At 47.7% G+C, this 22,379-nt stretch overlaps 1 protein-coding gene across 2 annotated transcripts; it reads left to right on the forward strand.

The window, feature by feature from the left end:
• The first annotated feature begins 1,566 nt into the window (after positions 1-1,566).
• On the forward strand, positions 1,567-22,277 carry Fam83d (family with sequence similarity 83 member D). Of its 2 annotated transcripts, XM_059259718.1 has the most exons (4): positions 1,590-2,110; positions 14,807-14,974; positions 18,891-19,015; positions 21,025-22,277. In XM_059259718.1, the coding sequence occupies exons 1-4, from the start codon at positions 1,637-1,639 to the stop codon at positions 22,013-22,015; spliced, it is 1,758 nt and encodes a 585-aa protein (XP_059115701.1). In that variant the 5' UTR covers positions 1,590-1,636; the 3' UTR covers positions 22,016-22,277. The 2 variants fall into 2 exon arrangements, with proteins under 2 accessions (XP_059115702.1, XP_059115701.1); XM_059259719.1 differs by lacking the exon at positions 21,025-22,277 and having other exon boundaries at positions 1,567-2,110; positions 14,807-14,978; positions 18,891-18,967.
• The last annotated feature ends 102 nt before the right edge of the window (positions 22,278-22,379 follow it).

Consider the following 22,379-nt stretch of genomic DNA (forward strand, 5'->3'; position numbering starts at 1 on the left):
TAAAAACAACTATCAAGTAAAGATTAAATTCACAATGTGCTGAATTCCAATTCATTTGTGTCTGGTAAATTTAAAGAAAATACTCCATAATCTATCCTTTCTTAGTAAATCCAAAATTTTTACTTAGTGTTTTGTTCCTACTTAACCTACTGACTGATCAAGGGCTCACCAGCAGGCAGAAACTCTCAAAGGAGCTGTATCCTCCTTTTTTTTTTTTTTTCTTTTCAAGCTTTCTTAGGCCTTATGGAAATTTGAGAACCTCACATTGGTATGCCAAAGTGTTGTTAGCTTTTTTATTGCTCTTTTAGGGGGCCAGTCACCCAGCTACACAACCAGCAACAAGTAAGAAAGAAAGATGTATAGAAATAGAGAAAAGTAAGAGCCCACCAGCAAAAGACAGATGGGTTAATTTAAGAAAAGCTGGCAAGAAATAAGCCAAGCTAAGGCCCGAGCATTCATAATTAAGAATAAGTCTCCATGTGTGATTTATTTGGGAGCTGGGTGGTATCTCCCCCCCCCAAAAAAAAAGAGTAGAAAAAAAGACCAACAACCTATTATTATAGTATGATTACATTAGTAGCTAATTTTAAAATCATGCTTCAGGTCATGAATGTGAAGTACAGTCAGTCAACAACCCCAGTCCCACCTTTTCCCTCCTTCTCTCTCTCTCTATGGTTGTTGTCTGGATGCAAGTGGAAAGTGGGATTTAAGTGGGGTTGAGGTGTTGCTGCGAAAAACCATGAAATAAGAAGAAAAAAATAGAAAAGGAAGACCATCAGTGAGGGAGTGAGTACCAAAGTGGATTAGTATATAGATGTATACGTGTGTGCATATGTGTGTGCACATACATATATAGATCTATATGTGTATGCTCACAAGGTCTTACGTAGCTTAGGATGAACTTGAATTTGGCATTGCAGCACAAGGTGTCTTTGAACTCCAGATCTTCCTGCCCCAACCGTCCATGTGCTAGGAGTGTGCCACCACCCCCGGCTTTGCACCATTGGAAAAACATTTACTTTTATTTATTTAATGAGTATGTTTCTGCACCACGTGTGCATACAGTATCTGTGGATACCAGAAAAGGCATCGGATCCGCTGGAACAATTACAGGTCATCAAGCAAGATGAGAGCCAAACCCAGATCCTCCGGAAGTGCTCTTAACTGCTGAACCATCTCTCCAGTCTCCATTTTTTTTTTAAATGAATAAATGAATGATTAGATGCAGGGTAGGATGGCAATATAGTTGACCACACAGAAGCATGTCCAGGAAGGAGCAAGTCCCAGCCTCAAGTCCTGGGCCTTGGAGCGCACGTTGTGGGGAAGCCGGCAGGGGGCGCGCTGGGACAGTGCCGGGCTCTGTCTCCTGTTGGGACCGTTCTAGGGCGGGGTAAGCTCAGATTTAAATTTCGCTCAGCCATCAAGCAGTGAGAGCGGAGGGGTGGGCAGGTCAGTTTTCAGAGAGCAACCAATAGCAACAAGGGGGCGGAGCCTTTGGGTTGCCTGGCAGGCAGACAGCCAATGGGAGATCCGGGGCGGGGCGGCGAGCCAATAGCGCGGGCTGGTTTGATTCAAAGGTGCCTATAAAAATCTCGGGCGACCATCGCACACCCGTGGACCCTCGCTGAGCGCCGCCATGGCCGCTCGCTGTGAGCTGCTGGACGAGCTTCCCGCGGCCTGCCTGTCGCCGTGCGGACCGCCCAACCCCGCGGAGCTGTTCAGCGAGGCGCGGCGCCTGGCTCTCGAGCAGCTGCTGGCCGGCGGCCCCAACGCCTGGGCCGCCTTCCTGCGGCGCGAGCGGCTGGGCCGCTTCCTCAACGCCGATGAGGTGCGAGCCGTTCTGAGTGCCGCCGAGCGGCCGGGCGAGGACGGCGCGGCGGTGGCCGAGGACTCGTTCGGCTCCTCTCACGACTGCTCGTCGGGCACCTACTTCCCCGAGCAGTCGGACCTGGAGCCGCCGGCGTTGGAGCTCGGCTGGCCCGCCTTCTACCGGGGCGCTTACCGTGGTGTCACGCGCGTCGAGGCGCATTTCCAGCCCCGCGGCGCTGGCGCGGGTGGCCCGTACGGCTGCAAGGATGCGCTGCGCCAGCAGCTGCGCTCCGCCCGAGAGGTGAGCGGCCCCCGGTTGTCCCCTCTTTTGGAGGGGACTCGCCTCTTTTGGAGCTGAATACCGGACCCCCAGCTACCCTTACGGGGGAAGTAGGGGAGGAACTTGGGCCTTCAGAAGTTGGAGTCGTGTCGTAGTTCTAAGTCCTAATATTCGTACCCCTGGAACAGGGCCCACTTCTGACTGTTACTTCAGACCAAAGTGGATTGCAGAATACCCGGGACGTTAGCTGGTAAATAGATTGCACTTTCAGGAGCTTCTTAAGACACGCGTTACTAAAGAGTCGCTTTACCCAAAAGATCGTACCCAGAAAACATTGGGAATCGGTTACTGCCACTCACTCCCACGCGTCTTAATGTTGTAGGCGGATAAATTCGAGCCCAGGCCGTTGACTCCTTATTCTTCTGTGAGTGAGTCTGGTGGGAGATATGTGTTCCGCCTCCCACCCGCCCTCTCCCCCCAATGCCTGGGACTGTTCCAGGTTGCTTTAACCCAAAATGCAAATACTTCTGCATTAGATAAGCGTCTGTTTACAATGGATTTTTATCTTAGCTAACGCCAACTGCCTGAGTGGCCTGGTGTGGTAGGGGTGGGGGGTAAAGAGTCAAGCCTGCCATACTGAAACCGCTGCAGTGGGATCAGGGAGGAAGAAGGCTGCACTTGGGAGGGTGTGGCTACAAGTTTGCATGCTGGTGAGCACTGCTCAATTCAGACTTTGTGGCTGTGCCAGGAACACAGTAGGCAAAACCCCAGGCCGTGTCAAGACTTGGTAGGCCTGGTACCGCTATATGTCCGGGTGAAGATCAGGTTGGAACTGCCAAGTCTAGGAGCAAGTCTGTGCTCTCTTTTTCTCTTTTCAAGACAAGGTCTCTAGCCAGGCTTACCTGGAACTCACTATGTAGCTCAAGCTGGCCTCAATTCCAGGCAATCCCCCTGCCTTGGCCTTCCTAGTGCTGAAGCCAATGTTCTGATACTGTTTCCCGACCCCCCCCCCCCCCCCAAACTTTGCTGTTTGGGCCATGGTATGGCTCTGACTAGAGTAGTGTCAAGCTTGTGTAACTTTGGGTGGGCTGAGGATCCTTTTGATGCTGATGACATTTTCCTTGTGGGTTCAGTACAAAGCTTATAAAGCTTTTGGAAGAGGCTCATTTGTGAACTAAGTGTGCATGCCTAAAGCTCTCCTCTGCGAAGAGAACTGGAGCACTTGGGACACCTTGAAAAGGACAGAACTGGTCTCCAGGAAGGGCAGAGATGTGGGTTGCTCTAACCCTTTGCCGGCTTGGGCAAAGGGACACTAGAGCCAGAGGTCAGAAGACAGACTTGCCTTAAAAGGGATCATGGCTGCAGATGAGACTTCCCTATCTTTCCGGCAATCTGGAGCACATTCCTGGGTAGGGCCTTCTGCTTTCCTCTGTACCTAGTTCCTTTACACCCTCGCCTAGATTCTGTATTTGGAAGCTGTGCTGTGCTGTGCTACTTTAAAGGTGCTATGTTACTTTAAATCCAATGAGCGTTTTTAGTATGTATGCCAAATTGCATGCTTACATAGAACCTCCCGGTTGACACACTGCCAGGGCTGAGGCCACAGGGGTAGAGGTGTGGTCGTTAGCTGGTTCTTAGCTTGTGAGGGATGGGGGATGGGGAGATTGCTGTGGGTAATGAGAAAGGGGCTAGAAGAAAATCTGGAGTGATGGTAACTTAGTTGGACCCAGCAGGGTGGAACTAGCCTATGGAAAGGCTAGGGACTAGACCACAAGTGGAAAGTGATGGTCAGATTTGTGTCCCCAGCAGTAATTCAGACACTAAGGAGTGTAGGTTTAAGAGGGCTGAGGTCGCAAGGAGGCCAGAGATATCTTTGTGAGAGAAAAGAGCCTGTATTAAGGCAGGGTAGGCAGGAAGAGAGTTTTAGGCAGTTGTTTGCATTTGAGATATGATGAACTGGAATGCAAAGTCAAGAGAGGAAGGTGTATGAACACGAGGAAGACTGGAGGCTGGAGGTGTAGCCCAGTGATAGAATGCTTGTCTTAGCATGCTTGAGGTCCTGGGTTCAAGTACACACAGAGGGGGCAAGGGGAAGAAACACAAGTGAAGGAAGTTGATACCTCTGCCTCCTAGTTCTCAGAGATCAGCCTGCCTCTCTCTGCCTTTGAGTGCTGGGATTGAAGGTGTGCTCTACCACGCTGGCTGGGGCTGAGACCTATTAGTCTGGACAGGCAGTGATGATACTACGCTGGAATACAGGAAGGAAAATAAGGTGGAGACTGAGTGTTGTGGATGTGAGTTAGGTTTAATTCGAGGCACAATGAATTTGAAGTTTGGAGACCATCTCTTAAAAAAAAAAATCAGTCAATAAAAATGGTTTTCTCAGCTGGGCATGGTGGTACACCCCTTTAATCCCAGCAGGCAGAGGCAGGCAGATTTCTATGAGTTTGAGGGCAGCTTGGTCCTACATTGCCAAGTTCCAGGCCAACCAAAGCTACATGTCGAGACCTTGTCTCAAACAAAAAAACTGGCTTCCTCTTTGCCCGACAATATTTCTAGTAGTCTTCAAATAGTTGTGAGTATTCTGTCCTCTTTACGGAGGATGAACTAAAGTGTGGAGAAGCTAGGTTGCCTCCAGGGAGTGATGGAGCCAGGCCTCTCTGCCCAAGGCAGACTCTCACCCTTCTTTTTTGTTTTGTTTTGTTTTTTTGAGACAGAGTTTCTCTGTGTAGCTTTGCGCCTTTCCTGGAACTCGCTTTGGAGACCAGGCTGGCCTCGAACTCACTGAGATCCGCCTGCCTGTGCCTCCCGAGTGCTGGGATTAAAGGCGTGTGCCACCACTGCCCGGCCTACTCTAACCGTTCTAACTACTGTGTCCTGTCCCCAGGTGGAGGGAGACTATGGGTACGAGAGGGATTAGAGGGCTAATTTGCTGGCCGTCCAATAATTGCTGCCTGTAAAGACGTGCATGGGTACTGGGAGTGGCTGTGTCACTTTGGCCATGTCCTCTGAAGTGCATTACTCGTGATAGGGAGGGCTGTGACGGGGCATGTCAGGTGTTTTCAGATGCCTCGTCTGTATGCCATCTGCTGATGGCAAGCATTGGAGGCTCTAATTGAGTCCTTTACCAGATTACCTTGAAGTCCGCCCAGTGGCCAGAGGAGGTTGCACTTAAGGACAGAGCAGTTGCATCTAGGTCAAGTAGCTTGTCGGAGACCATTGTGAGGCAGAGCTGCGTTCAGGCTACAGTCTACCTGGCTCCAGGGCCCACACTGTGCTTGCTCGTTTGTTTTTCTTTTTTGAGACAGGGTCTATGTGAGATGAGACTCGCATTAAACTCACCCTCCTCCTCCCTCAGCTTCTGGAGGGCTGGGGTGTGCCACCATGCCACACATAGGACCCACATTTAATCGCTACTCTCCACAGCCTCCTGCTTCCCAGCAGGCTGGAGGCTTTAAACAGTTTTCTGAAGATTTGTACTCCGAGTTCCCATGTTGCATCTCTTATAAAAGGAAAATGATGATGGCAAGAGCTGGCTGTTTTAGAAGATGGATGCTTGGGGCCGAGGAGATGTTTCAGCAGGTGTAGATGCTTGCCTCCAGGCCACTTGTGAGCAGTGGAGCTGTGAGCAGTGACACACATAAACAAACAAATAAACAAACAAATGTTTGTTTTAATTGTGGAAAGGAAGACTAGGGTGGCTTGTTTCAAGGGGAGGAGGAATCAACACAGCAGAGACCCACTGGGGAAGGTGGTTCATGACCTTAAGACAACATAGGTTCCTGATGTTTAGATTTTATAAATTACTATGCATTTGCCTGTCTTGGGCAAGACAGACCCAAGCAAGTATTTCTAGTATCTGAAACAAATGTAGAAATCTGGTGGGTGAATGAAGGAAGTTTGAATTTCACGTGGAAGGTCCCATGTAGTGAGCCCAGAGGTGGGGACCAGGCTGCACTGGACTGGGGTCAGGTCTAGTTGCTGTCTCTCTGCAGCTTTATTTGCCCTCAGTGAGGAGATCTGAGCACCTGCCTGCATTCTCTGTGGTGGGTCTGAAAGGAGCCTAGATGCCAGGTTCTGTGATCAGCATACAGCCTAGGATGCCAGGGGCATTTGCCAAATGTCAGGATTATCTTTCTGAATGGACGGCTCTGGGATGGGTTTTCCCAGCAGCTCTCTGACCATATAGAGTCACCCTGGGCATCTGACACATAGTTGGTGTTCAGTAATTTTGGTCTTTTGTTCATTCAGCCTCATGATTTTGGGGGAGGGGGAATGGAGAGGTAGAAAGGTAAACTAAGTAGTTTAGGTGATTCTTTCTGCCAGCTAGTACTTGGCAGAGCTATGGTCCGGAAGTGTCCCAGTCAGGTGCTTCTAATGTGCTTGTTCAGCTCTCCCAGGGTGCTGCTTGTTCTTCTTCCCATCTCCCTGCCTTCTCTCCCCCCACTCCCTCCTGTTGAGATGGTTTTGACGTGTAGCCCAATCTGGCCTCGAACTTGAGATCCTCCTGCCTCAGCCTCCCACGCAGTAATATGTTCTGGTGCCCAGATATTTCCGGCTCCTGGATGGGAGTTCATAGGCCAAACTCATCCTCCCAGATTTCACACTCATACTTGTCATTCTTACTAGCTGCCATTCCTTATGTGCTTTTGGTCCAAAGAGGCCACTTTTTTGGTGACCACACCTTTGGGCATCCTTTTGACCAAATGACCAGAGCGTTAGTGATGGCACTCTTTGCATCGCGGAAGAGTCCAGCCAGGAGGAATAGTAGCTAAGGAATCTGCTGGAGGCCCCTGGCATGTATGAGGATGTTCTGAAGGACTGAACTCTCCTGAGCTTGCTCAACCCTCCCCTGTGTTACGATAGAACCTGTGCTGTGGGATCAGTTCCTGTTCCAGATGCCTGGATCAACCTGACAGGCTTTCTCAACCTTGCCACTGTTGGTATTTGGAGTGGATGGTTCTTTGTCCTGGGGGCACTGTCCTGTTCACTGTAAGACATTGAGCATCTCTGTCCCCACTTACTAGACACTAGTAGCATCTCTCTCCTTCAAGTAGTCATGACCTTCAAAACTTGTCTGCAAAGGGACAGTAAGAAGTTACTGCTGCCAGGCAGTGGTGGCGCACGCCTTTAATCCCAGCACTCGGGAGGCAGAGCCAGGCGGATCTCTGTGAATTCGAGGCCAGCCTGGGCTACCAGGTGAGTTCCAGAAAAAGGCGCAAAGCTACACAGAGAAACCCTGTCTCGGGGGAAAAAAAAAAAAAAAAAAAAAAAAAAAAAGAAGTTACTGCTTAATCGTCAGAATTTCCATTCTGCTGGCAAAAAAGTTTGGAAACAGTAGCAATGGTTGAACAGCATTGTGAATGTATTGAGTACTACCTTTAAACAGTAATTCCATAGTCCCCCACTATTCCTTGTCGGCCATTTCATTTGTTTATTCTTATTAATTTTGGGAGGGGTATTTGAGACAAGGTCTCACTATGTAGCCATGACTGGCCTAGAACTTGTCATGTAGATCAGGCTGGTCTTAAACTCACAGAAATCTATTTACCTCTACCTCCTAAGTGTGCCACCATGCCTGGCTTTCTTTATTCTTTTTGCTAAGCATCCATCAGTCAGTAAGGAAGCTGCAGGATTATTCTCTGAGCCATTTATATATGTGGGTTCATTTCTCTCAGAAAAAGCAAACACCATACAAACAGAATATAGTGGGTATACTGGCTTTAAACAGCCTTGATGTGCTGGGTATAGTGGTACATGCCTGTTATTCTAGCTCTTGAGGGCTGAGACAGGAGGATCCAGAATTGGAGGTTAGCCTGAGGATACAGTAGGACCTTGTCTTGAAAAAACAAGCAAAAGAGGTCCTGATGTAAATGATATCAGCCTCTAGAAGGAAGGTTTTTGTTGTCGTCTCCATGGACCTAATTGTTCCACTTTTGTGTCTGCTCCACAGAAACACTGGCTCAAACAGGAGTCGAGGTCATACTGGTTGTTGTAGCTCTGGTCATAGGAAAGGCCCAGCATATCACAGTAGAGGACAGGGAAGAAATTAGGATGTGTACACCATGGAGGAGCCTGTGGCTCTCAAGACAAATGAAGGCAAGCTCTATACTCTGATCCAAAGTGTTCAGAGCTGCATGGACCAATTTGAGTGCTATTAACTGCATGTGGTCATTTAAGTTTGTATAAATTAAAGCTAAATTGAAAACTTAACTCCTCTGTCATCTCAGGTTCTCTTGGATAACACTGTCCAGAGCAGCATGTACCACTGTACGTCCTTTTCTCTATGGATGATGTGAACACACAATGCTGTATATTCCTACATATACTTGTTTATACTAAAAATGGAATAACCTAAAAACAGATCATTGGAGTTATTACCTTAATGGAGAGAGAAGGAAAGGAAAAATAGGAGGGAGCATACCTTATTTTATAGATTTCATTTTGGAACAGGAAAATGCTTTACATAGTTAAAAACTTAAAGCTCAGAAACAAACCCCATCCCCCAACTCAAAAGAAAAGAAAGAGAAAGAAAGCTGCATGGTTTTCCCACTGTTTCCCAGGCTGGAACAATAGTGAAGAAGTACAGCCAAGTGGAATTGAGTGAAAAATTGCTTCCTGCCCCACTGACCTCCAAGAGAGGCGCTGTGCTTGACTACCATTCCCTGCAGACTCAAACCCACCACATAGCAATCGGATACCAGCCTATAAATCCTGGGGGAAACAGTACACACTAATAAGTTTAACTTTTGCTATGGAAATTGCATTCTCTTGTTTTTTTAAACCCAGAAGATTATATCAAAGCAGTTATTTGAGACAGGGTTTCTCTGTGTAGCCCTGGCTGTCCTGGAACCCCTGTAGACCAGGCTAGCCTCAGACTCAAAGATCCACCTGCCTCTGCCTCCCGAGTACTGGGATTAAAGGTGTGTGTTACCACCACTGTGCTTCAAATAATTTTTTTTTTTTTTTTTAATTTCAATGAGCAGTTTTAGTCCCATTAAAACATGTAACAAGTGGCGGCTCCTGCCTGTAATTATCTGAAGCAGGAGTACCTTCAATTTGAGACTAGCCTGAGCCAATACCAAGACCTATCTCAAAACAAAACATGAAACACACTGGAGGAAACGGTATGCTTGATGTTTTTAGCAAGAAAGTCAGTAGGTGATTGACGGTGATGTGCTCAGCATAGAGAATGCAGTGGCCAGGCTTCCAGGCTGTCCAGACTGACACATTGCTGAATGTATACAAAGCTTTGGCTGAATTCCAAGCATTCTGTACACCTTATCTGCCTTTATGACTCTGGGTGGGAAGGGAGAGAAATTGAGGCACACAGGAAAGGGGTGATTGACGTGTGCTTCCTGTTAGAATGGGAACAGGAATGACTGGCCATGAGTGGTCCCGTCAGGCTGTACATGTGCCTGGTCAGAGGCCTGAGAAGCTTTATGAAGGGTGTGTGACAGCAGAGCAGGCCTTGTTTCAAGGACACTAACCCTCAGGTAAAATGTCTTGTCCGGGCATAGTGGCAGAATCAGGCCTAAGACTATGAGTGGCTACCACTGAGGTTTTTCTGTGAGTCAGGAACTGTAGTGGGTTCTCTCATTGGCTGAGTCACCAAAGGGTATGAGATTTTATGCAAAGGTGTTATTTGCATATTCTAGAAGCCAGTAAGACCTAACATGTACCACACACCTGGTTCTGCAGAGTGGAGGAGCCTGGACCCAAGTCCAGGTTGGTTCTCCAGCATGTTTACATGCCAGCTGAGCTTCACCTGGTCCCCTATTCGGTCTAGCTCTGGCTTTGTCAGCAGAACTGCAGAAGAGAGAGGGCACTCGGCATGCTGGGGAGTTGTAACCTTCCTTGACAATTATCTTGTTATAAGTTGTCCTTTGTGAGATACTCTACTGATTCCCTCAGGATTACTGTAAGTTCTTAGTAATTGTGAGACCCACACATTAGACTTGTCTGGAACAATATTTAGCTTAGCATGTTTCTAATGGTGGGCTTTGGGGCACAAAGACCCGGGTTGACATTTCAACCCTTGCACTGAATCCATTATCCCTTGAGTCTGTTATCCAGCCTTTCCAAGTTTGTAAGCTGGGGGTGATGGTTAATGGGGCCTTGAAATCTCTAGTTTTTTTGAGCTTTGGGCTAAGTGGCAGAGGCAGAGATTCCAGTTGTGCCTAATGAGTAGTGTGAGTGGGCTCTACGCTTTTTCTGAGGATCTGTGACCTCTGTTCTTCCGACTTGTGGGCGCTGGTCTGTTGATGAAAGGGGGGTTCTTCTAAGGAACTGATAGATAGGCTTGTGGTTTGTCACTCAAGCTGAAGATAGGGGACTGGACACATGGGTGACCCCTCTAGATGTGCTGGCTTGAGGAAACACAGGTAGTGTGGTATGAATGCCCCTCTTCCCCAGCTTCTGGCCAGCTGGATGCTTCTTCCTCCATGGGTATCTGGCAGATTGGCGTGAGCCTATAATAGACTCTCAGAAGTCACCACACTTCTAACCCTGAGAGAAGGGGCCGGCTCCATGCAACTCAGGCTTAGAGAAGGTGGTGCCTAGGGTGGCTGTGGGCACTTGGTGGGGGTGGGCTAGCTACCCCCTAAAGGGAGAGTGGGTTCAGTGGCAGGCGTCTGGGCTGTTTTTCTAGTCCAGGTGTTCTGCTGGGGCTCAGCATGCTGCAGCATGAACACTTAGGCCAAAGGAGGTGCTGTGCATGACTACCATTCCCTGCAGACTGGAACCCACCACATGGCAATCTGACACCAGCCTAAAAATCCTGGGGAAACAAGACGCACTAATCAGTTTAACTTTTGCTGTGGAAATGTCCACCTGGAAAGCAGGACAGGACTGGTGAAACAGGCTAGGTCAACCAGGTCTGTAAAGGACTGTCCCTTCTAAGAGGCAAGAAGCTGCAGGCCTGCTCCAGCTGTGTAGGACTTGGGTGTCTGAAGGCAGGGCTAGAACGGGTATGCATAAGGGCCTAGGGAGGGCAGGCCTTGAAGGAGGAAGAGCTTCCTACTGAAGGTTGCCACAGGAGTACTGGTCTCCTGATAAGGCAAGTCTTCAAGGGTCCTACTTTAGTAAGAAAGGAGGATGTGCTAGATGCTGGAGAGTCAGGAAAGGAAAACATCCCTTTGCTCTCAGATACCCTGAGTAAGACAGGCCTTCATATTTAGCCTGTGGGAAAGGTTAAGGCTTTAAAACTAAAGATGAACTAAACTGCAAATTAGTACTCATCAGCTAACAAAAGTGTTGCTTGTACACCTGTTTTATTAATTGGGCAATCAAGAACTGTTTGGCAGGCCTTTGTGCTCTGGGCCCTGCTCCCATTCTGCCTCTGGTGGCCCTCTCCAACCCTGCCAACTGGGCTGGGTTCCTAGTCCCTGTTTCAGTAGCCCCTAGGGTGTTTTCGTTGGCCATCACTCTGCGTCATCTGGGTTCTCCTCCTTTCCCATTTGACTAGCTTCTCACCATGGGGACCAGCCCATTACCTAGCTTTATGTCGCTCACAGGGGCTCCACTGACCACCAGAGAGGCCAGCAGGTCTGCATAGTTTTCTCTGGCCTTTCCCCAGGAGCTCTATTCCAATTCTGGCACCTTGGATTCAAGCTCACTCTGGAAGTTTTACTGCTACCTCTGAGTCAGGCTCAAAGATCTCTCACCAGCTTGTATGTATTTCTGTGGCCCCTGTGCCCATTGCTGGGCTCTCCCATGGCTCCTTTTGCTCCCCTAGAGCCTCAGAGCTTCTGGCTGGGACTTTCCTCTTTCAGTCCCTAGTCTTCCAAATAGCTGCAGAAATTTATTAGCCCCAAAGATCCCCATCCCGACAGGTTGCAGACACAGAGGCTCCTGGTCTTGAGTTAGAGGAAGTAGGTTCAGGTCTCTACTCTGCAGCAGGAGCATCTCTCCCAGCTTCTGGATTCATCTCTCGGTATGCTCTACCTATGGAGGCAATGTGGGGTAAGGACTGACATGGATTCCATAGCCTTCTACCATCTTATACATCCCTCTTTGCCAGTCACATCCCATGGCTCCCTTTCCTGCATACTGTACGTTCCAGCCACACTGGTATGCACCCTGTCCTTCCCAGCCTCTTCTGTCATCACATGGTTTCCTGTCGGAGGGCCCTTCACTTCTCCAATGGCTTCTTGTCCCAGGCAGGCCTTGAACTTGGGATCTTCCTGCCTCAACTTCTCAAGGAGCTGAGATTACAGATCTGTGCAGCCAGGCATGGCTCCATATCTTATTCTTGTCTGTGGTTCAGCTCAGATGTTCCCTCTCCCAGGAAGCCTCCCTCCTGTCTCTTTGTGTCTATAGGTGCCTGCCCTCACAAGGGAGCTAACTTACTGCTCCCCACAGAATGCATCATTTTGCTTTCCTCATCCCATGTTCTGTCAGCCCTGTGTAGCCATCTCTGTGCCCAGGTAGGATCAGCCTGCAGTGGCTCAGGCACCAGCTGCCTAACTGAGCTAAGCCCATTCCGGACTGCCACTTACTTAACCATCACAGCAGTCCTGCCACTCTGTGCTGTTGTTATCCAAACCTTCCAGAGGGCCATGCTGAGCTCTGTGCCCTGGCTTTTGCCTTAAACCCTGTTACAGGCCCCAAGTGAACGGGGTAGGCATGACTTTCAAAACAACATGTGAAAGCCATCGGAGCCAATAAGCTTCTGAAGATGCCACCAATTCTAAAATGCATCTTTTGTTCTACTCACTGTTCAGGAGGTTTTATGAAGGTCAGGCAGGGAGTGGGATGGAGGCAGCCAGAGAGATATTGGATCATCCCAGATGGCACTTGCTTCTCTGGGAGCTAGCATTTCAAAGTCACTCATCTGAGCAGATGGAACCCTGGAGTTAGAAAGGTAGCAGCAGTGTCCTATTGCCTCTGCATTTCTTCCTCTCTTAGTTTGTTTCTTAAGATAGACTTTTACTCTTCCAGGCTGACCTCAGCCTCCTGAGTGCTGGAATTATATGCTTGTACTTATGTATACCTGGCTTCTGTGTTTCTTTTTAACCCTAAAGGGTTAAGGGGTAAAGACTGCCAGTTACTTACTGTCCCAAGATCTCCACCATGGAGATGAATATCCCATTTGAGGGCTTCTGCTGAAGTAGAAGGAAGGGGTGGCGAGATTTCAAAGTAATCATAATGCTCAGCAAAAGGGTTAATGTGATTCAGAGACAAGGGATCTTTTACTATTGAAGCTAGGAGATGGAGAAGCCCTGACCACTCCCAGTTGCAAAACAGCTCCCAAATGCTGGCTTCCTGACTCTCTTTGTAGGGACTTGTTCTAAGCCTGGGTGTTTTTACAGCCCTGCCTCCCTGCCCGGAGTTTCTGCAGGCCCTTGAAATAGGTGATGTGAGGCTCTGCTTCTTCCAGCTGTAACAGCCTCTGTAAATGAGGGAGGGAAGCTCGGGGCTGCCAGTGCCTCCCTTGTGAGGGGCTGTCCAGGCAGCTGCAGCTCACACTGGTAACGTGGGTGGTTGAGAGACACCGAGGGCCTCTTGGACCCTGCACTTGTGTCGTTGTTTAGGTTTTACAGCAGGCCTGTTTTGTAGCTTAGGAAGCAGACCCCCAAACAGTGATACTCTGCCCATGGACACTTGGCTGAGCGTCGGCTCTTAGCTGTGGTCTGGGCGGGGTATGGAAAATCAATTCTTATCAAGAGGCACACATGGCTGGGGAGAAGCAAGAACAGAGCTGAGCCAAAGGTCAGAATCTTCAGGAAATATTTCCATTCTTGTCCTGACTGATGGGGAGTATGTGGTGTCGGGAACAGAAGAGGGGGAGGGTGCTGTGAGCCTCATCTGATCATTTCAAGCAATGAATTGGTAATGGATGGAGTCTTTCTAAAACAAGGTAAAAATACTCAGAGACCGTGATCCAAAATCAGACAATAGTAAAAAAACCCCAAAAAACCATGGACTTGAATATTAATAGCCAAAAAAGGGCTTCATAGAGAATCTGAGGTGGGTTTTTCTTTGCATTTATTTATAAGTGTGTGCATATACATGTGGTATGGTGTACCTGTGGAGATCAGAACAGCTTGCAGGAGCTGGTTTTCTCCTCCACCATGTGAGTTCTGGGGATTGAATACAGGTCATCTGGCTTGGTAGCAAGTGCCTTTGCTAGCTGAGCCATCTTGCGAGCCCCGAGATTTTATGTATCAACCTTATAGACATAGAAAACTGAAGCCTGACCAGGCAGTGGTGGCGCACGCCTTTAATCCCAGCACTCGGGAGGCAGAGACAGGCGGATCTCTGTGAGTTCGAGGCCAGCCTGGGCTACCAAGTGAGTCCCAGGAAAGGCGCAAAGCTACACAGAGAAACCCTGTCTCGAAAAACCAAAAAAAAAAAAAAAAAAAAAAGAAAAGAAAAGAAAACTGAAGCCTGACTGGGAAAGCAGCGTGCTCCAGATTCCAGTGTGTTGGTTTGAGACCCTAGACCGCTTGCTAGTCAGACTGAACCTGGAAGGTGGGGTTTAGTGATGGCATAGACGTTAAATGAGAAGTTTGCCAGTGTGGAGTGGGCTGGGTGGGGGACACTGGGGAGCCTTAGTTAGCTGGGCCAGGCTAAGACGTGTAAGATATGGGTGCCTGGGTGTCTTTGGGGGTGGAAAAGAGCTAATGGTGACGGGGAGACCCACACTGCTGAGGAAGGAAGTGTCTGAGGATGCTATCTGGAGTTCCTTACTCTTCCTTCTGCCTCATCTCATAGGTGATTGCTGTGGTAATGGACGTTTTCTCAGACATCGACATCTTCCGAGACCTACAGGAGATCTGTCAGAAACGGGGGGTGGCTGTGTACATTCTTCTGGACCAGGCTCTGCTCTCCCACTTTTTGGACATGTGTATGGATCTGAAAGTTCATCCTGAGCAGGAAAAGGTTTGTGGGACACCATTTCCAGTTTCCTCCCTGTCAGCAATGTGGCAGAGTACCCATGATCTACAGTGTGGTGGTGGTGGGGGCTCCCCACTGACAAGTGACGGAACTGAATTCTCACAGAAAATGAACACCACCTGTGACCTTGCAGTTCCATTCCTAGGTAATGAAAGACGTGTCCACACAACGACGTGTCTGTTTATAGATGTTGGAAGTTTCATCAGCTAATAAGTGGATAAATAACACACTGTCGCTTCAGAACAATAGAATATTATCCACCCTTCAAAAGGATTGAAGTACTGACACATGCCACCACATGGGTGAACCTGAAAACATTTTAAGTGTGGGAAGCATACAGAAATGATCACATGCAATGTGATCCCATGTATACGAAAGACCAGAACAGGGCTGGCTGTAGAGACAGAAGGTAGATTAGCATTGGGTTCAGGGCCATGTGATAGAGGGATGGGTAAGTTTGTAGCTAAAGGGGTACAGGCTCTTTTTTTTTTTTTTTTTAATGTAATGAGAACATTCTACAACTGTAAAAATGGTTCTGTATACTCATAAAACGTCCAGATTTGCACACTAAGCAGGTGAATTTTGTGGTGTATGTATGAATTACATCTCCACTAAGCATTGAATAGAAAAGGCAAAATGGCTGCCAGGTTTCCCAGCAGTGAATACAGACCAGCTCATACCCAAGCCAGGGCTTGGAGGCTGCTGCCACCTGCCGCCATGGCTCCACTTTTAGCCACAGTGGCCATTTTGGAGCTGCTGTTCTGTCCTTGGCACTGCTCACTGCTCTGACAGATGTGACATCACTAACTCTCATGGTGGCCCGGTCAGGTTAGTGGTCCTGATGCTTTGGGTCGGGACATGGTGAGACCGAGAGGCCGGCTTGGACTGAGTCCTCCTTCCTCTTACCCCCATGTGAGTCCTTGCTGTCACCCACTGCTGCTTACTTCTCATGACAGAACCAGAGTTGATGTCTTTTTCTCTGGCATGAAAGTAAGTCAGTATCTCAATAAAGGCCACAGCGTTGGCTTAGTCTCTTCGGGAATGAGGTAAGAGAGACATTTGTTATAGAATTCACGTTTTAAAGAATGGAGCAAGCTGTGAAGGTCAGAACCTAATTTGTCACCATACTCCCAGGCACTTGTTGGCATGAGGGATGCAGCATTCAGCAGAGAAGTCCGCATTTGCCCCTCTATGCTCTCCGAGAGGCTGACTTAGTGCCCTGTAAACAGGCAGAGAGGTTTACAGAATTCCATCTCTTTAGTGTTCCTTCAGAGTTCCTGCTGGCTGCTTTTCCTAATGAGCAAATCAAGGCTTGGGCTGAATAAGGTCATTACTAGCTTGTCATTTGTGCCACAAGACACAAATTCATGATAGAGGTGGGAGTGGGGCTTTGAGACTGAAATGGGACAGCCATGTGACCCAGCAGTCAACTTGAATATGAGTCTAGGAGGACTCAAGGCAAATGCCAGCTGGGCATGGTAAAGAGCACTGCCATCTAGCCAGGTATTTAGGCCACAACTGCTCTTGGGAAGTGTGGAAGGTGCCAGGGTATAATTTCAAGGTTCTCTTGGGTAATTAGGCTGAGTTTCAGAAGCAGAAAAGTGACAGAACTGCCCCAGCTTTGACAAAGCCATTTGGTCTGCTTCGTCATCAAGGCGGAAACCCAGGAATGATTGCTGACTTTGTTGGCTGCTGCCTTCATGGTGGTCCAGAGCCTCTGCAGGAAGTTTAAAGACAGTTTGTCTTTATAGTGGGTTATCTCCTTCCTAGGTAGGCACCAGGTTCCCTCCTAGACTTGTCTGTGTTGTGGGTCTATGCCCTTCGCAGGGGCAGCCCCTGCCCTAGGCTCTGAGTGGTTCAGAATTTTGAATCATCCTGTCTACAAGAATCTGACTGCATATTATTGGGCAGGTGTGGAAAAGTGCTGTGTCCACAATTACAGGCTTCCACAACATTCAGATGTGTTAAAGGGAAGGACACAGCCATCCCTAGCCCTACAGGTAGGCTGTTTTTATGCTTATTGTGTGTTGACTTATCTGGGAGTCATCACCTGCTCCATCTGGCACATTCCATGTGCTCATCTATGAAATATTCCAGTTTTTTTAAAGAAAAACTTTACCTTGAAATTAAGATTTATGAAGGGCTATAGAGATGAGTATCTGAGTTTGGTTCCCAACATGCATGTCTCATAAGCGCATGTAATTCTAGCTCTAGAGTATCTGACATATTCATGTGCGTATACTTACACACAGATACTCATAATTTAAATTTTTTAAAAATCATTTTTAAAATACTTAAAAAGAAGTTACAGAAATAATATAAGGAATTCCTGAATGTTCTGTGTCCAAATTCTTCAAATGTTAATATCTTCAGTACACATAACAAAATCAACTTGGAGCAGCTGGGCAGTGGTGGCGCACGCCTTTAATCCCAGCACTAGGGAGACAGAGACAGGCGGATCTCTGAGTTCAGGGCCAGTCTGGTCTACAGAGTGAGTTCCAGGATGGCCAGGACTAATCTCAACCTCTCCTTTCCCCCCAAAATCAGTTTGGTATAGCACTATCTCATCTCCACACTTCATAAATATCAGCTGTGTTTCACAACTGCCCCTTCTCTAGCCCAAGATCCAGTCCAGCAGGGCACCTTGCATTCACTAGTGAAGTCTCCCTGGCTCTTATAACCACCATCTTTGTGGTTTGGCATCTGACACTTTTGGAGAACACTAGTCATTGCTCTGTAAATTGGTATTTATCAGATACTTCCTGTGGTTCAGTTCCCATGCATTTTGATAAGAATACCAAAGACATGATCATATGTCCAGATGTTAGAGTCTCCTTCCTCTGCTCCATGTGGTGTCTTGCTTAGGTTTTCAGTTGTTAGTTACTTTTTTCTCTAGTCTTTGAGGGAAAGAAATAAACTCTGTACCTCTGCTGTTTAGCGTGGTGCATGGGAGAGGCTCTCCTTTTATAGAATGAATAAGATTCAGATGACCCTAAACATTTACTTAAAATGTAAAATGTATTATTATTATGTGTGTGATGTGTGTGTGCATACACATGAGGTCAGAGGACAACTTTGTGTGTCAGGTCTCTCCTTCTATCTTTATGTGGGTTCCAGGGATTGAACTTAGCTTGTCAGGCTTGCATGGCAAACACTTTAAGATTTATAATGATATATAACTTCTAGTCTGCTCTAGATTGTCTTCATATTTTGCATGCTATTATGTATGTATTTGTATGTGTCATCTTTATGGGAGTAATTATGCATCCATGTGTACATAGTGTACGTTTTTGGTTACTGTGTACCTGTAGGAAATGTGAACTGACTGATTAATCCCCGCATGGTGTGTTAGAGGCTTGCCCTCTGATTACAGCTTCAAAACCCTTCCCGTGCAGAGGTCAGTGAAGTGGGCTGTTACTCCAGATCGATGCAGTGGAACAAAAAGTAGGAGTGCCAGGGAGTTCTTCAACCCTTGCCGAGTGTTAGTCATTACTAACATACTTTCTTTGATTATCTTCTCTCTCATGCTTTGTTTCAAAATCAGTTTTTGGATTCTATTGGTTTCTTCCAGAGAGCAAATGTTCTTTATAGTACATACCCACATGAGCTAAGAGTCTCTAAATATAAACCAACTGTGGTGGTGCAGGCCTGTAATCCCAGCACTTGGGAGGCTGGGGCGAGGGGATTGCATGTCCCAGACCAGCCTGGACATATGAAAAGATGGACTAGATGCAGAAGTAACATTACTTGAACAATGTCTGACTAGTGTATCATGTGTGCTGTCACTAAATGGTGACCCCGTGCTAAGCCAGGTGTGTTTGGGAATAGTAAGCTCAGCCCACTGGATAGTGTCACTGAGTTGGTCATTAATTTTTTTTCCCTCCCACTCCCTGCCCAACAGCTGATGACAGTGCGGACTATTACAGGAAGTATCTACTATGCAAGGTCAGGAACAAAGGTTGTTGGGAAGGTTCATGAAAAGTTCACACTGATTGACGGCATTCGGGTGGCCACAGGCTCTTACAGGTATGTTTTGAACAGGTGCCTCACCAGTTAGTCCAAACCCTTTAGAGGAGTGAGTGCTTGCTTGCTCCTGCCAATAAGAGCCCTTCTGACAGAGTACCCACCCCCACCCGCGTGCAGACCTGTGTGTGTGCGAGTTGGTTCATCGCAGTCATCTTTTGTTGGATGAAGATGGGATAAGAGTCATTTTCTTTTCCCAGTGGTCCACAAAACTAAAATAAAAGTTAAACTAAGCTTGAGACTTCATAGTTAGAGACCTGCATTCAAGTCTTGGCCTGGGCCTTTGGGGAAAAACTGGAGGCTAATTGGCCTCAAATGCTGGTTTCCTGGGGACTTGGACCCCACCTACCCTGCTTACTTGAAGGTAAGGACATTTTCAAATGTTATAGGTGAACTGAAGCTGCTCATTTATACTTAACTGTTAGGTTGCTACAAGCCTTGTAATGAATACTTTAGTCTAGAAAACACCGGGCATATTCCAGGCCCACCGTGGAAGTCCCACTTTGCCAATAGCATCTTTGGGTGGAGAGCAGGAAGATGGCTGAAGGGTTGAGGTAACAGTTGGTAATGCTAATCTCTGGAAGTTGTACCATTCTTACTCACACTGTGTCATGCTGTGTGCTTGGCTATCTCTCTATTACATTGCCCAATGGTACGTGCAAGGTATAGAGTTTGGGGAAAAACAAACCTCAGTTTTGTAGAGTGTACATCCCTTAGAGGTTTTGGGCCAGGTGAGGTAGTGAGATAAGTAGCTCGAGGAACCTTCCTTTTCACACAGTAGCACCATTGTTCAGACCTGAGCACAACATGCTCTTAAGACTTCCTTCTACGAGGCACTTATAAATACCAAGGGGCCTTACACTCTCTCCCAAGGTGGATTTATTTATACCGAAGAAACTTGGCTCTGAATGGTTTTTGGCTGTTTGAAAACCTATCAATATAAAAACTGCCCTCTACAAAAGCACTGTCCTACCACCAATGACAGTAATACGCCCATGTGTTGTGACATGCTACAGCCCTGGGGTCAGGTAGCTCCCTTGTTTCTGTTACCCCATTGTGGTATTCCAAAGACTCTTGGGGTCCAAAGCAGTTCTCAGGCAACATGTGTATTAGTCATGGTTCTTAGTTGCAAGAAGTAGTTGAAACTGAGTTTCAGGGTCTCCCATTAAAGCTGCTTGCTTCTGGTCCAAAGCTCAGTGGAAGGAGGCTAACTCAGAGTGCAGAGTGAGGCAGCAGCTCATGGAGGTGTTAGGGTGAGAAGGTGCAGCTGACTATAGCTCCCCTGGGCCTGGAGGGTGTTGATTAGAACACTGTCTCCTACTACTGCCTTGCTCTTTGTTCTTAGATAGCCTCTTCCTTTGAAGGCAAAGACCTGCTTACTTACCCAACCTCCAGCAGCTGTTTCCCAAAGGGAGAGACTCCTGAAGCAGGGACAAAAATCTCTGAAAACTTACTTGGCCCTTGTAGGGTCACAGATGATGCACTGTGGATGAATCCCAGGGATCAGACACTGGCCATCCTGGACCATATTCCTACCACATTGAGACTAGAGCAAGGGTAGGCATGTAAGATTTTGTGGGTAGAGACAAGTGTAGGTTCTGTTTCCAGAGGAAGAGGAAAAGATGCTGGACAGTCAAGAATACCAGACTAATCAGCTACAAAATGTGCTGAGTACCGGCATCTTGGTGGAGTAGCCATCTCCACTTGAGAAACTGGAAGAAGTGCCACTAGCTTCCCACTTTGGCATCTCCAGATGATTATCTAATCTTTAAAACAAGGCTGCTGGCCTAAATATTGTGTACCTTCTTACTAGACTAAAACTGAGCCTGAGGAGTGTATTTTTGTGTGTGTCAGTTAAACTATAGCCTGTCTCCTTTGTTTCTGACACATGGATTTGTTATTTCATGGACAGCATGCTAACTTCAAAGTTGTCACTCTTACATAGCAGCTACTGAGAAAACGTAAATTGAGATCCTTTATCTTTACCAGTTTGTGTGTTTTTAACCCTTCAGTTTCACATGGACCGATGGCAAATTAAATAGCAGTAACTTGGTCATTCTGTCTGGCCAAGTGGTTGAACATTTTGATCTGGAGTTCCGGATCCTGTACGCCCAGTCAAAGCCCATCAGCTCCAAACTCCTGCCCAACTTCCAGATCAGTGGCAAGTTTGACCATCTGGCTGACCGAAAGCCACATTCGAAGGAGCCCACACTGGGCAACCTGCTGCGCATCCGGCTGACCAGACTCTCAAGTACGCCCAAGAACACCAACCTGGGCCCAGAAGTGCCGCCAGAAGACAGAGCCAAAACCCAGCGCCATGACTCTGAGGCTTCTACCATCAGCGATGAAGACTATTTCTACAGCCACAAGGATCAACTAGAGGATAGCAAGGTAGTTGATGCTGCTACCCAAACAGAGCCAGGTGAAGAGATACCTGCAGTAAGCCTGAGTGAGGTGGGGACACAGACCAGTCCCAGTGTGGCCTGTGTTGGGATCCAAACCACAGTAGTCACAAGGGCAGCAAGCTCCCAGGCCACAGTGTGGTCCAAGTCCACCACCACACAGACTGAAGCTGATGAGAGCTTCCTTCCTCAGGGTGCCCAGTCTAAAGAAGGGTCACCTGCATCCAGGATGTCAGTGTCGAGATCTTCTAGTTTGAGGTCATCCTCTTCTATGTCTTCCCAGGGCTCACTGGCAAGCTCTGTCAGTTCCCATGTTTCCCTAACAGCCCCTGATATCCGCACTCCTGGATACCCCAAGTACCTGGGTCTGGGCACCCCCCACCTGGATCTGTGCCTGAGGGACTCATTCAGAAATTTAAGTAAAGAGCGGCAGGTGCACTTCACTGGCATCAGGTCTCGGCTCAACCAGATGCTGACCGTGCTGTCAAGGAGAACACTCTTCTCAGAACACTACCTCAGCTACAGTCCTGGAAGCTTTACTAGAGCTTCCATGAACCTGGTTTCTGTTAGGGACATAGCACTTTATCCTCCCTATCAGTGACTGCTGGGTTCAGCCAGCCCTCTCGAGGCCAGCAGAGCCTCCTGCTCCACCAAGCGCCATGTGTCCCCAGCCACCCTCTTTCACCTGACACCGAGTCACCTTTGAGTTTGAGACTACACGTTGTCTGATATTTTTATTTTTGTTCTGTAGAAACCATCTGTTGGTTTAAACACTATGGGTACTTTTTTTCCCTTTTGCACTATTTTAATATTATATCTTAAGACTACATAGGTATTTTAAGGTTGGTTTGAGAGATAAAATACTGTTTGTGTGTGTGTGTGTGTGTGTGTGTGTGTGTGTGTGTGTGTGTGCGCGCGCGCGCGCTGTCTTAGTGCTTTGAATCACTACTTTTTAGGGTCAGATT

This window comes from Peromyscus eremicus, chromosome 4, assembly GCF_949786415.1.
Source record: "Peromyscus eremicus chromosome 4, PerEre_H2_v1, whole genome shotgun sequence".
Classification (NCBI taxonomy): domain Eukaryota; kingdom Metazoa; phylum Chordata; class Mammalia; order Rodentia; family Cricetidae; genus Peromyscus; species Peromyscus eremicus.

What these genes read in the sequence shown, in the direction of transcription:
- Fam83d (XM_059259718.1), top strand. Translation starts at nt 1,637, where the DNA reads ATGGCCGCTCGCTGTGAGCTGCTGGACGAGCTTCCCGCGGCCTGCCTG. An exon ending in AGCTGCGCTCCGCCCGAGAG is followed by an intron (nt 2,111 to 14,806) that starts GTGAGCGGCCCC and finishes CTCATCTCATAG; the next exon opens with GTGATTGCTGTGGTAATGGA. An exon ending in GTGGCCACAGGCTCTTACAG is followed by an intron (nt 19,016 to 21,024) that starts GTATGTTTTGAA and finishes TTAACCCTTCAG; the next exon opens with TTTCACATGGACCGATGGCA.